This window comes from Aulonocara stuartgranti (genome assembly GCF_965226115.1).
Source record: "Aulonocara stuartgranti genome assembly, chromosome: 8".
Classification (NCBI taxonomy): Eukaryota; Metazoa; Chordata; class Actinopteri; order Cichliformes; family Cichlidae; genus Aulonocara; species Aulonocara stuartgranti.
Genome location: NC_138959.1, coordinates 9,244,199 through 9,258,222, shown reverse-complemented (window position 1 = coordinate 9,258,222; position 14,024 = coordinate 9,244,199). Strand labels below are relative to the sequence as shown.

The 14,024-nt window shown below is 41.9% G+C and overlaps 2 protein-coding genes across 5 annotated transcripts in view; one reads left to right on the top strand and one right to left on the bottom strand.

Moving 5' to 3' along the window:
• Positions 1 to 658: 658 nt before the first annotated feature.
• Positions 659 to 9,298, bottom strand: socs3b (suppressor of cytokine signaling 3b). 4 transcript variants are annotated; one of them, XM_082543294.1, is made up of 3 exons: positions 9,135 to 9,298; positions 3,331 to 3,682; positions 659 to 3,222 (listed from the first exon to the last, which is right to left on the bottom strand). In XM_082543294.1, exons 2-3 carry the CDS (start codon positions 3,463 to 3,465, stop codon positions 2,665 to 2,667), a joined length of 693 nt encoding a protein of 230 aa, XP_082399420.1. In that variant the 5' UTR covers positions 3,466 to 3,682; positions 9,135 to 9,298; the 3' UTR covers positions 659 to 2,664. The 4 variants fall into 4 exon arrangements, with proteins under 4 accessions (XP_082399420.1, XP_082399418.1, XP_082399419.1 ...); XM_082543292.1 differs by lacking the exon at positions 9,135 to 9,298 and adding an exon at positions 4,473 to 4,845; XM_082543293.1 differs by lacking the exon at positions 9,135 to 9,298 and adding an exon at positions 4,621 to 4,722.
• The window catches only part of pgs1 (phosphatidylglycerophosphate synthase 1), a 46,892-nt gene continuing 39,702 nt past the window's right edge, over positions 6,835 to 14,024 (top strand). Inside the window, exon 1 of the mRNA XM_082543290.1 lies at positions 6,835 to 7,075. Coding sequence (XP_082399416.1) covers positions 6,960 to 7,075 — 116 coding nt within the window. The 5' untranslated portion in view covers positions 6,835 to 6,959. The remainder of the gene's footprint in view (positions 7,076 to 14,024) is intronic.

The following is a 14,024-nucleotide window of genomic DNA, read 5'->3' as shown; positions in this document are numbered from 1 at the left end:
AACCACAGACGATCATAAATCTCCTCCACGTGGACCCTTTCACCTATTTGACCTCAAACACACACACATATCCATACACACTCCCTGGAGGACACCATCCTCTTTCAGCCCCTCAGGCAGGATGTATAAAACCCCACTGCATTCCTTTCCAGTTAGGTCCAGCCCAAAGTGAGCTCTCCACACAGTGACTGCTGTGTCAAAGTGTGCATGCATGACGTTGACCTAAACCCTCTCCTTCTGGGAAACCCTTTGTTACTGTGCCATGTGCACATCAGCTGTGCCCTCCCTCCATCCTTTCCTTCCATCCTTCCCTATACGTTCTCCAATCCCTGTGGAATTTATCCACAATCCTCTGGCAAAGAAACGGAGAAGCGTGGATCGGAGCAACTTTAACCCGGTGATGAATGTGCGTCCTCCTCGTGTGCTGCTGCTCACTCTTTTTCAAAGTGTGCCGACTGAATAAACACTGCTTTGTTTAACTAGGAAATCTCAATTGTAAGTAAATAGTCTTGCTGTGAGGCCAGGAATTGCTGGAATAAAAACCATTTTACAATTTATTAGAGTAAATTAAAAGTGTGTGCAGTCAATATTGAATTGGTGGAAGTTCAAAAGAAGAAAAACAAAACAAAACAGTAAATTAAGACACAAGGCAAATGCATTGACTTTTGTAAAAATAGTGCTTTTTAATATAAATTATTGAAATATTTTAGAAATATAAATATGTGCAACGTTCCTTTTCATTTATTTCTGTAATGCTTTGTCATTTCAGGTATTACAGCTTGTATTGCCAGACTAGTGGCCAGCCTGTTGCGAGAGAGTCTTTATAAAAGACAATATGATTCACATACACGTGGTCCACCGGTGCAACACATGTTTTAAAAAAAAAAAAAAAGAAGAAAGAGTTGGTGTTGATGTGACCCAGATTTGACCAAAAAAAAAAAAAAAAGTGTGCCGCCCTCGCCTCGAGTGGCCATGTGAGCTCAAACAGACAAAAACATAAAAGGCTGCCACTCCAATATGGATCACAGGTACGGGTCAAACAGCAAAAGCACTTCCTTTTTTTGATCAAATCTAAGTTTTGAATTCTGGTTTACAAAAGGCTGTTTTCTTTTCTTTTTTAAGAATCACTTGAGGGAAAAGTGTAGTGTATCCTTAACATTCAGACAAGTCCAACTGTTCACTTCTCCTCCTCCAGAGGTTATGATGGAAAAGTAGACAAAGTAAAAAATACAAATCCTTTCTGAAGTTACAGGAGAAGGCAGACAGATATTCAAACACACTGGGGCATTTTAACAAATAGAAATGAGCCGGAGATGATAATCCAAGACAGAAATAAGACTCAGCTAAAATCTTTTTCCCCCTCACACAGGGCAGTTATATTTACAGGAGCGGCGTCCTGTTGTGCTCTATCATTTCCTCTTATCGGAGTTTTTGTTTAGCTGTATACCAGTATGTCTCCTCCCACCTTTCTCCCCCAAGTCTACCCCTCCTTTTCAGTTTCCTTCTCCCAATCCCACTCCTCCCTCTGCTTTAAAATCCTCGCCCTCTCCGCATCTTTGGGATCATCACCATTATCATCATTCCCCCAAGGAGCTTTACAGTGTCGCTGACATTTTTCCAGCCAGTCGGGATAAAAATAAGGTCTGCTGTTTTGTTTGGTCCCATGCCAGGGCTTTTGTCCCGGTAAAAAAGCTTTTGTCTCGGCAAGAGCGGCCTGTTTTCTGTCACTGTCAAAGCATACATGCATCTCTGAAACAAAAAGGCAGGGGGAGGGGGGGCTGGGCAGTCAAATGGTTATGGATCAGGAACAAGGAACACATAGGAGAAGAAAATGCTTAGTAATTATTTTTTTAACCTCCCCCCATCCCCCCAAAACTCCCATGCTAACAAAACCTTCATGTGGTCTATACCTGTGCGTGTGTTTGAGGGTGTGGGTGTGTGTTTGCATATGTGGAGCTAGAGTGCATGACCGTCCCACTCCCCCTCTATGAGGCAACACTTGCGGGAAGCAGCAATGGAAATGTGTGCACCACCACAACGCAAACACACTCACACACACACTCACGCTCAGACAAACAAATCCTGTGCGTTCTCTGTACAGGGCCCCCCTCGTTTGGACTTTGCCTTTTCTCTGAAACCCCCCACCCCCCACTCTCTCTACCCACTGCCGTTTGTCTGTCCAGTTGTAAATGTCACGCAGACAGCAGCAGCTTTGAAGCACATTAAACCCACCAAAATATCACTGGTGGTGCATTGATCATGCCTTTCGCTGCCATCGTTAATATTGACCAGTCAGGTTAATCTTCTACGAGGCACTGCTCTGCGTCTCAGTCAGTCATAGGAAACGTTGACCTTTGACCTCAGGCTTCATCTGCCACTCACTTGAGTGGTCAGTGTTTTTGTTTTTGTGTGTTTTTGCAAAGCAGGACGGACGAGGTAATCGTCGGTTACCCAAATCACACTCCTCATCCCCAGAAGGTCAGCGGGTGACCCAGAGTAGATCAGTGATCAGCTGATTCTGGAAAACTGACCTCATGTTAGCACTTAAGGCTCAGTCTGGTCAGTTTATGTCCACACAGACAATCTCGCATTCACCGAGAGCTGGTCCGTGCTGTAATCCTGGCACTTGGTCCATGCAGTAGAACCTGTCGCAGTTCCTGTCAGTCATATAGGAGCATCATACTCCTCCAGGTAGTCTCTAAGTGTGTCCGGGAGCTGCTCAGTCCGCTCAGACGCCCCCAAGCCCTGATTGTTCAGCGTCCTCCTGCACATGTGCTGCAGGCTGGAGAGACAAGTCGAGAGGGGTCGACGCAATTCCAGTGGGATTTTCTCCCCACCGGTATGGATCAGATAAACATTGTGTGCCTTTGTTTTTGTCTCTTCTGGATTGTCCCCACTCGCCCGTTCCTTGGTCCCTTCAGTATCTTGCCCCTTCCCCATGTAGTGTGCTACGAGTTTCAGCACACAGTCAAATTGCGGGAGCTCCTGGGTATTTTGGGGGTCTGGCTGTAGGAAGAAGCCTCCTCCCTCACTGTGGATTCGCAGATTCTTGGTTCCCTTAGTTGTCTGGACAGAGAGTGTGAAGAAGTGGTGGTGGTCTGAGGAGTCACGGACCAGGAAAGTGCCAGGGGGTTGAGAGCGTAGCAGGGAGCTGGCTTCCCGGCCTCCGACAGCTCCCCAGTAAAAGCCACTCTGCTGAAGCTTATGCAGTGCACGCATCACCTGAAACGGGTAAAAAAAAAAAAAAAGCCATGTTGAATTTCCAAGAATGCCAAAGAAACCACACACACAAAACGTAATAGTTTAGCTAACTCCTCAGATGTGACTGACCTGCTGGTAGTGTTCATGCGAGCTGAAGGGCTTGAAATGATGTGGGGTAAAGTTCGACCCCTGAACCCTGCCCTCTGGAGAGGTGATGCTGCTCATGGCAAGGGGGTTGTGTCCTGCAAAGGTTACCATGGCCATGCCATGGCCCCCTGCCTCTCCCTGCTGATCGAGAGGCAGGGGGCCCAGAAAAGGAGCGCGGGATTGGACAGGTGGAAGAGAGTCGGCAGCAGAGCGAGAGGGGAGACGAGGGGGGGAGCGGGGTGAGGATGGCGGGGTCACACACCGGGTCCAGGGCCCCGGGGAAGAGGAGTCTGATGCATCCAGAGAGGGGCTGGTAGAGAGCACCTATACACAGCTGGAGGGAGACAGTGAGCAAAGATTAAGCACTTCCAGCTATATATAACCTCATCTTGGCTTGCAAATATAGAGCCATAGAGCCTCATTTGAATTTCACTCCTGCATAGGCAGTGAGAAATAAATGGCCACTGTGCCACACTGAAGCTCTCAGTTTACCCCCATAAAAATGCAGTTATGGCGACTGTAACAAATGCATATGGCATGAGCGGGCAGCGAGCAGGCAGGTTATATTTAGTTTAAATGAATGCACTGCTTACTCGTGCTGCTGCACCGTGCAGCCAGACAGCAACTGGATCCTGATTGCTTTCAATTGTCTTCGATCGGGCGCACCGCAACAAGGGATTTCTGAATCGGGGTCACTGTGAAAGAGTCCAGCCAGCGCAATTTTTTTCTTCTATTAACCCCCTCCATTTCTCTTTGCTAAATAGCTGTATTCCTGCTCGGAAGCCCCGTTCTCCGGTTTCACGATGACTGAAAAGGTGTCCCGTCTGGTTCTGGTTTCCCAAGATACCCTGCAGGCTCTACGGGAATTGGAAGTCGGCTTCACCGGACAGTGCAGGCGCCATAGCGACTCAGAACTGCTACGGAGCCACTGGCGTTAAACTCGGTCCACTACTGGTGATACTGCGAACCCCCCGAGCATTAACACTTTTAGGACCGTCTTCAGCGAGAGCCCGAGCTGCTAAATAAAACCACAGCGCTTTAAAGTGCCCCATACCCCAGTTTTCTGTCATTTTGCCTACTTTAAGACGATGACCAGCGAACCGCTTTTAAATGTTTTAACTTACCTTGTGGATACACTCAGCCCAGCGCCGCAGCCGCTCGTCGCCAAAAGAAAAGATACGCAAACTACCCGAAAGTAGTGCTTGAAAAAATATTAACTCAGGCATTAAAATCCATAAAAAAGTATCCAAAAGAGCGTGTGGGTTTCCTTACCGAGCAGAGGAATGTGTCGGCAGCGGTATCTGCCGGAGAACTCCCCGTGTGTGTGTGTTGGGGGAGGAGGGGAGGGGAGGAGGTTTACTGGAGGTTGTTTCCAGTGAGTAAAGCCGATGTTCGTAAAGCTCCGCCCCCCTCCGTTCAGAGGTTCTTCCAGTAAACACACGAACGCACGCTCACGCACGCAAAAGAACACACGCGCGGGCTCGCGCCCGCTCTTGGCGGATCGCCAATAAATAATCAGCGTGACCTTTACCGGGCTGTTTCCTGGTACTGCTGCTGGATTCCCTTCTCGACAAGGTGAAAAAGTTAAAAGCTCCACATATGGCACAATATAAAACCGCAGCTATGGCTCATGTTTTAGAGACATACTCCACATATTCTCGCTATAATAACTAACCATAATATGCTTGTACATGCACTGCAGGACCCTTCTTTTTTTCTGCATTCATCTAACACTCAGATCTGCCGTTAAAGCATTAAAAATCCTCAGTTCCATATAAAATAATGCATCCAAGTGTTGATATCTATGTAGAAATCAGCATTTCCCCCGAAAATATGGGTTATATAAACATATTCACACCCGTAGAAGACATTTTGTTCTTTCTCCCTAAAGGAAAATCAGCAGGATTGTAATAAAAATCGTATTTACTTTTTTTTTGTTTTTAGCAGGGTTACTTTTACTGATGCAGAAGATTGACAGGATTACCAGGAAAATGCACAGACTTCTGTTAAAGACTTAAACAAAAAATATCTTAATGTATGAAAATATTATTCTTAGTTTTAATACATATCAGGTCTCAGTAATCCCAGATAGGTAGGAGAAGTATTATTATTTTTTTATTTTTAAAAAAGCACCCCTAAATTTGTATCTAGGTGAAAAGTTGTCATAATGCTGTGAATTAAAGTACTCGTATCTATTCAATATTTAATCTGCTGAGGTTGAGTAAAGACTCAAGTATTTTAAAACTGTACCGCAGTGAATGTTACTCTACTATTTATTAAATTTGCTGTAGTTTGTTTGGACAAACACAGAATACAAAAGCACATGTGCACAAATTAAGAAAAAAAGCACAGGTAGAATTTTTTTTTAGGTGTTTCACTGAAATAATCAAGTAACCTACTTTCAAGGTTTATGTCTATTTCCTTGTGCTGTTACAAATCTCTCTGCTGAGTTTCCATAAACAAAGCCTTACCTTAAGGTCAGATATTTTCAAGCTATTCAGCATCAACATGGGCTGTCATTGCATTCTCCCTTCTCTTTCTTAACAGCATGAAGGATAAATAGCATCTGACCTACAACAAACTGGCTTATGTTTAAAGATAGGGGTCCCTCAGTCCGCTGTGTCGTGTCCGTGTCAGGAAACATCTGACTTACTGCAAATGCTCTTGAGCAACAGCCTACAGTGTTGCTTGAGCATGCAAATGCCCTATATGTAATGAAAGGTTGAAAGAGTGACTCGTTTTAAATTAAGAGCCAAATCTGTAACTTTAGAGGAGAAAAAGGTTTAAATTTACTCTGAAAAATAGTGAGAATCAATTACAAATGCTATGATTACTGGTCTTTCTTTCTAATATGTTCATTAACAATCCAAGAACAAACATAGGCTGTAAGGCCATAAAAGATATCAACTCATATTTAAAGTGTTTTGAAATCAATAAAGCAGTAAAGTTAGATAGTAGTCCTGATTGTTCTCCATATCATTCTACTGAAACGTACTGCTGCGAGTATTGTTGTTATAAGACAGCAGTAATGAAGATTCTCATGTGCTATGAGCCTTCCAAATATAAACACATACACACACATTTATCAGTCAGCTGAAACAATGCACGTCATGCATTGCATGACTGAAAATCTTCAAGGCACACCTTTAACAGGTAACTGAACAGGAAGATGTGTTACCAAAAATATATCTTTAAGCTTTTCTGTGGTCACATATGTCTTTTTTAAAGAGTGCCTTGGTGGTTAATTTAAAAATGGAGCATAAATAATTTGCAGGTCATTAAAAGACACTTAAAATCACCCCCAAAATCACAGAAAAACAGATCCCAAACCAGCGATATTTAATTTATTTAATTAAAAGAAAAGCACCTTACCTATTACAGTAGGGTCTTATTATTGTAAGGTCTTTACCTTTCAGTTTAAAGCGCCTTCAGGCAAATGTTGTTGTGCTTTGAAGCAATACAAATACAACTGAATTGAACTGAATTGAAGTTGCTTGGCACGGTTTGAGCTGTCACTACAATCTTGTGTACTGCACAGTGTAGAAAGCGTCTGTGTATGTCAACTGAGAGGGGTGTCTATAAAGTTTTTTCAAACTCGCAGTGCTGCAGCAATGGCGGCTCCCATGTCCTGGAGGAGGCTGGTGTACTCCGTGTACTCACCGGCCATAGCTGGGGTTTTTACCCGGATATCTGACCGGGTGTTCCGTGCACGGGACCGGCGAGGAGGGTAAGACACACGAGGACAAAAGTGCGCTTTTTCTGCCGCTGTAGTGTTACTTCTCTTAGCGCCTTTCTCACCTCTAGCTTGCCTTGCTAGTGTAGCTCTTGCTAATGCACCCATCATCGGACACGAATATTTTGACCCTCTGTTTTCACGAAGTCTTAAAATCCTTTATACGTGAACATGTCTGGCCACCAACCCCGAGTTATTTCGAGTGAAAATAACACGTTTACAGCAAATGATAACCATAGTTAGAGTCACATTTAGCGCATCAATATCCAGTAATGAACTTCACGAGACTCAGCAACCATATGGGGAAGTTTTCATAACTGACACGCAGTGCACCATGGGAATGAATAAGAAACCAGCTATGTTTTATTTGTTTTTTTATTTTGGAAATAGCAGTTGAACTTATGATGTAATAATGATAGTCTTTCGGCCTTAGGGGTTGCCACAGCGGATCATTTCCCTTCATCTCACCCTATCTTTAGCATCGACCTCCAGCCCAGCTTTGTCTCCCTGTCTTCACACTGCTCAATCCGAGCTGTCTGTCGGATATACTAATTTCTAATCTTGTCCATCATGGTCAGTGCCAGCTCGGCGTCTTGTCTTCATCTTTTTTTTGGGTCAGTGCCACAGTCTTCAAACCACACATCACAGCAGGTCTCACTACCACCTTCTAATCCTTCCCTTTCACTCTTACTGCTATCCTCCTCAAAAATCACCCCAGGCAATCGTCTCCACCTGCTGCACCTGTCTCATGCACTGACTGTTGCTTTGGATGGTTGACCAACTCATCCACCTTTACCACCTCTACTCCTTGCATCTTCACCTTTCCATCTGTCTCCAACTCTCGAGACACTCTGTCCCCCAGCTGTTCCCTGCTCTCCCTGCATCTCAACATGTTTTGAAGTTCTCCAGAGGCCTGGTAATGAACTCATGTGATACGGGTGTGTTGACCCAGGGTGAGATTTAAAACCTGCAAGGACACCGGCCCTCGTGGACTGGGATTGGGGACCCCAGCTTTAAAGGCTCTGAGCTTTGTGATGAAGTAGAACTAGCTAGTTAGATTTGGGAGTAACAAGACACAGCAAATTATGTCCTCAAAATCCAGTAAGATAAAGTTATCTCGCTTCAGTTATTTTTGCTGTAAAATAAGCTTGTAAAGCATATGAACATTGTCACTAAAACCTGTCATAAATGTTGGCATGAGAGAGTCTGCTATCAGTGTGCGATTGAATGGGGTCTACTTGGTAATTACATGCAATCTGCTTTTGATAATAGAAAAATAAATGGCAGTTGTTTATAAACCTTCAATAATCTGTCAGAAAAACTGCAGTTAGTTACACTGCACCTGTTTGCAGACAGTTGCATCCGATCGGGCGACCTGTGCAAGTGATCATGAGTGCACAACGTCCTCAAACTCTGGGCAACCATTAGTCACCAAGAGTTGCAATTAGTCTATTGCTGGATAGTTTTTCAGTTCAGTTCATTTAAGTTTCCTTGGCTAACGTTATTGCAGAATGGTTAGCCCTCTAATAAAATAAGTATATCTAGTGTGCCTGTAGTGACACAATATTTCCACACGGAATATTGCAATATTATGTTGTCTTTTTCTTTTTTCTTTTTTGGCACCCACCACTGCTGCTCTTCTCTGTCTTGTTTAGAGCCTCTGTGTTGGGCTTCCAGTTCAGCTTGTTATTGATGTGGAAACCCGGGCGCACAGGTACTCCTCCACCACATCAACAGGATAGACAGGAGTTGTATAGCCGTACTCATCCTTCAGTAGTCTATGTGATTTTATTCACATTCAGAAGCAGATGATTCCTCCCAGAATACTCCACAAAATAATATCCTAGTGTTCTGTGCTCCCACTCTCTCCCATTAGTAATAACATAGTATATTGAGTTTTACTGAAAAGCCTGAGGTGTACAAGGCAATGTGAAAAAGCACAATTCCCTGTGGAGCTCCAGTATGGCACCTCAACAAATCATAAAGTCTCAGATACTGCAGACTGTGTGTCAGGTAGTATGCAATCCATGAGATGGTGGACATGATTACTTACATTTCCTGTAGCTTCTCTCTCAGCCGCAGTGGATGGATCATGTTAAATGGACTTGAGAAATCCGTCTAGATAGTAACGGCTACATGGTTACTATCTAGATCAGAGGTCGGCAACCCACGGCTCACACGCCCTTCTGCGTCACACGCTAGTACAGAGGGTGAAGCACTGTTTTCACCTGTGGTGTTAGGTTAACTAAGACAAGCCTTGGCTGTGCTGTGGTTGTTTTGTAACGTTGCGTGTGACTAATACTAAATTACTACACCTTTCTGACAACCACCTTCACTCCAGTCTTGTTGTGTGACAGCTAGCACACAGCTGCAACTAAACTCAAGCAGCTGTTGGGGTCTATTCAAATCAACACGTGGAGTGACACGCCTGAGTCGTCTTTAGACTTCAGAAAAAAGAGCTTTTCACTTCAGTCATTTTTCACTTGACAGAACAGGAAAAGCTGAGAAATTAAAAACAACTGTATTCCCTGTAGGGGAGGTAAACAGGTTTTAGGGTGTCCCAGCAGTCATTCATGTTGACTTAGTGGCTTATAAATAGTCTTTGAGGGATGGTTTCAAAAGAAGATAAAAAAGAAAATTGTACCATGTGAAGAATTCAGCCTGATTACTTGGCTGTCATCTTCGTGATGTAAGACATTGACTGAAAAAGTTGGGGACATTCTTCTTTCCATCCTGCTATGATGAGCAGCTTGCCTGTGTACAGTTTTTAGAATAAATCTCTGGATCTGCAGGATTCTCATGGGGAAGACGATTGTGTGGCATATTTGTCACTCTTGTGTACATTATACTGTTTGATTAAATGTGTAAGTGCATTTAAACACCAGATCTATAAGTGCACTTATAGATGCTGCTTGCTTGGCATGCTTAAACTCCACAGCTTACAGATACAGGTACCCAGCTAAGTGCTACAGGGCACCTGTCTATCAAAGCCATGCCTTTAACTTTAAGCCTTAAAATGATACAGCTGTACAGTGATATGAAGGAGTAACTACAACCCCCCAAATCATCTTTTGTGCCAGGCTTTAAATTTATTGTTGTGACTGAAGTTAGAAAATTAGAGCAACTTCTCTGCTGGTTTCATTTTTTTTTAACCCTGAAGGTTTACAACTTGGTGTAGACATTCATTACTTTTTTTTTTGGTGTGAACTGTAGTTCCTGGGTCGAGTCTGCTTCCCAGAAGGAAATAGTTTGTGGAATTTAAAAACGAACATTCCATAGTATATTGCTTTCATGCTTTCTTGGCAGCAGTTTGGGAATGGCTCTTTTATGAATGCTAGAACTTTGGACTTTGTGCACACATGCTGTAACAAGTCCCTAGTATTATAACCAAAACATAGATGGGCTCATTTTTTATTCTTCTACTGGAGTGGCTTTACTTGATTTACAGTTTAAAAAAAAAAAAAAATCTCTATTTATCCTATCTGGGTCTGGGTGCTAAATCTCAGTTTATCCTGTTTAAAACGAGCCATTTCAGCACGTATACTTTTAGGGTCAGAGCCTTTCTTCTGATTGGCTGCCCTTCACAAACACAAGGTTTGACAAGAGGGGTGGAGCTCTGTATTCACACAGAGTTGTGTACCTGAGAGATGTTTCTCGCTGTGGTGCAATACAGCGTTAAAAGTAGAAAATAACAAGTGCTTAGGGCATTCTGAAGCCTTCTTGAGACTTTTTCATTCACAGGGATACTCTGACTTCATTATTTGAAACGTTTGGCATGTTCAACATTTTTAGGGATTCTTGAGGACCTACAGGTTATGGTTAAATTTGAATTCTTTTCTTTTTTTTCAGGACTTGTCACTTTTCATAATCACAAGCGTTAAAGCTGGCGATGTGACTGACTTTGACAGGTGTGCCAACAGTGGCAGCTGTCTGCTTGCATCTTTAGTAAGAAGCTTTACCCATGCATCAACTGGACCTCCGCCAAGTTTATGGTGTTGGTGCATTTTGCAAATAAATTTGTGCTTCAGTTTCACTTGGATGTGACGAGGATCTGGCTGTGAAACCGCGTGCTCATTGGCTAAGCATTTATCAAAGCATTTCAGTGTTGGCTTCACTGTTGTGATGTGGAATCCGTGTCTGTCTTCTATACTGTCAAAGTTGTTGAATTCATCTTGCTGGTATCTTACAACCTCTCGACCAGTGGTGTCAAACATAAGACCTGGGGGCCAGTAAGGACTTCAATCTGCCCCACTGGACGGCTTTAAAAAATGTCAAGTAGAGCATAGATTTTGAAGTTTTTACTGCATTTTCATACGTTTTACAGCTTTTCCTACCGATAAACATGTCACCCACGGCCGTTAATACTACAACAAAGTAATTAAGTAATAGATAAACATTTAAATGACCGAAAAGTTCCTTTTTTGACTATTGACTATAGAAATGTCTGGGTTTTTTTTTTTTTTTTTTTTTTTTAAAAGGGTCCACATAAACATATCTGTGAATAAATCAGTTTTGTAACTATAGGAGAATCTGGAAAATGATCTACCAGGACCTTTTCTCTAATTTTACAAATCTTTGTTAACCACAGCAGCATTTCTTTATCATGTAGAAAAAAAAAGCTGTGCTATTGACATCGCACTTCTTTTTCTTATATCGAATGTGTGTAGTTAAATGTCTTTACACTTACAGAAAGGGGATTTTCACTGGTCCGACCCACTTAAGAAGTGGGCTGTATGTGGCCCATGATGTGAAATGAGTTTGACACCCCTGCTCTAGACCAGGTTTAAGATATGGAGCCCAAAACCCATGAGTGACATCATAGTGGCTATGTCCATCTTATACTGTCAACTGTGGTTGGTCATCCCACCACGTCCCATTTACGCTAAGTTGGATTAGTATCTGTGGCATCAGTGCTCGGAGCTCTTCGTCTTACTCATCTCTTCACCTTTCAGTACGTTTAGTGTTTTGGCTTCTGCAAGTTCTGGATTTACATCTTACGAGGTCTAAAATATAACAAGTAGCATTTCCTGTTTGCTAAATGAATAGGCTGTGGATCAGTTGACAAGAATGAGGATACAAGGACTTTTAAGTCACATGCTTTAAATCAAATCAGATGCGGTGCATACACATGACGAACTGAACAGCTCCTCTGTTCATTGAAGTCAACAGCTAAAGCCTTGCATTGCTAGCATAGCCTCTAATTCTGTTAAATCAAAGGGAGTTAACTCCATCGTTTGTTTGCTTGTTTTAATCAATTTTAAACCATGCTTTTTATTTGTTTTTGTTTCTAATGTCTCTGTAAAGCACTTTGAATCACCTTGTTGTTGAATTGTGCTATACAAATAAACCTGCCTTGCCTATAGTCATCAGATGGCTTATGTAATTCTTTTATTTAGAAGACATGCGGTGATTATATGCCCCTCCTATGTCTGCCCTTTAAAATAAATCGACTTTGACTTTGTTTTATTTTATTTTTGTAGACTTTTATGTCCCCCTAACATGAGTTGAAAGCTGATATTTTTATATGACGCTGTTGGAACATTAATTGTAAAGTGTGATCTTTATTTCCTCTGTCACACCATTCTGTCTTTTTACAACTTACAGAAAACTGTCAAGGCTTCCTGTCAGCTGAGTCACACAACAGAGCTGAATCACTGAGCTTGATGTGCTCTGTTTGATAACGTTCGTAATTTGCACCGCTGTAAAAGGAGGGAGATAATTTGGAGTAAGATGAGTAGAAATGAGGAAGTTATGTTTCTTGATGTTTTTTATCACTCTTGTGTGTTTATGATTAGACTCTGTGTGACTGTGATGTGACTCTGTAGCTTTTATTGATTATTATTTATTTACATAAAGTCAAATGCCAAAAGCAAGACCGTGTATTTGTATTCTGGTTAATATAAGGTTGTAAACAATGTAAAGGAATGCCAGGACTTCTGACTAGCCGATAAGAGTTGCAAGCGTGCCTGAGGTTAACACTCCACCCTGTAATTATTTTAATGTAGTTGCATTGTCAGACTGCATGCTTGTGTGAGAAGCACAAAAGAGCCGCATCTTTGGGATGAATGTAGGATGCAGACAAAAGAAAAAAGCACATGAAGGGTTACATCTTCCCACAGATCCGTGCTCCTGAATACAACTCTTATTTGAGCAGCCATGAATTATTTTCCGTCATACTCAATATTTTCATCAGATAAGCATCTGACATTTTTCACATGTTTTACGGGTTTTCTCAGATTTTTATCAACAGTCAGTGATTCATTAGGAAAAAAACAATCTTGTTTTTCATTTACAAAAAATCAGACTACTAAGGGTTGTAAAGGGCTTTACAGTCAATCCTGAAATTTAGCTTTGATTAGTCATGTTTGACTGATTTGTTCCTAAATTGAGCTATTCTTAGACACAGTCGTTCACAGAGTGGCCTTTGAGTACCTCTCAAAGACTCTGCCTCCTTTAAAAAAAATTTTTTTTATACACAGTCGTGTTACTAATTTACCAGATTAGATGGTTGATATTGCATGTACTTTCAGTTATGCCAAACATCATAACAATAACATTTTTTAACTTACTTTTATTCATCCATAAAATATATTACCAAATGTAAATAAGTGCAAAGTGTACAGTCAGAAAACTTATTTGAACCCCTGCTGATTTTGTAAGTTTGCCCACTAACAAAAGAAAGTTCAGTCTATAATTTCAATGGTAGGTTTATTGAACAGTGAGACAAAGAACAAAAACCAAAAAATCCATAAAGATGCATTTCAAAAAAGTTATAAATGAATTTTTTATTTCCATGAAGGAAATAAGCATTTGCTCCCCTATCAATGAGGAAGATTTCTGGCTCCCAGGTGTATTTTATACAGGTAACGAGCTGGCAGCCTTCTTAACTTGTTACCTGTGTAAAAGACAACGGTGCGTAGAAGAAACAAATTTCTCCAGATTT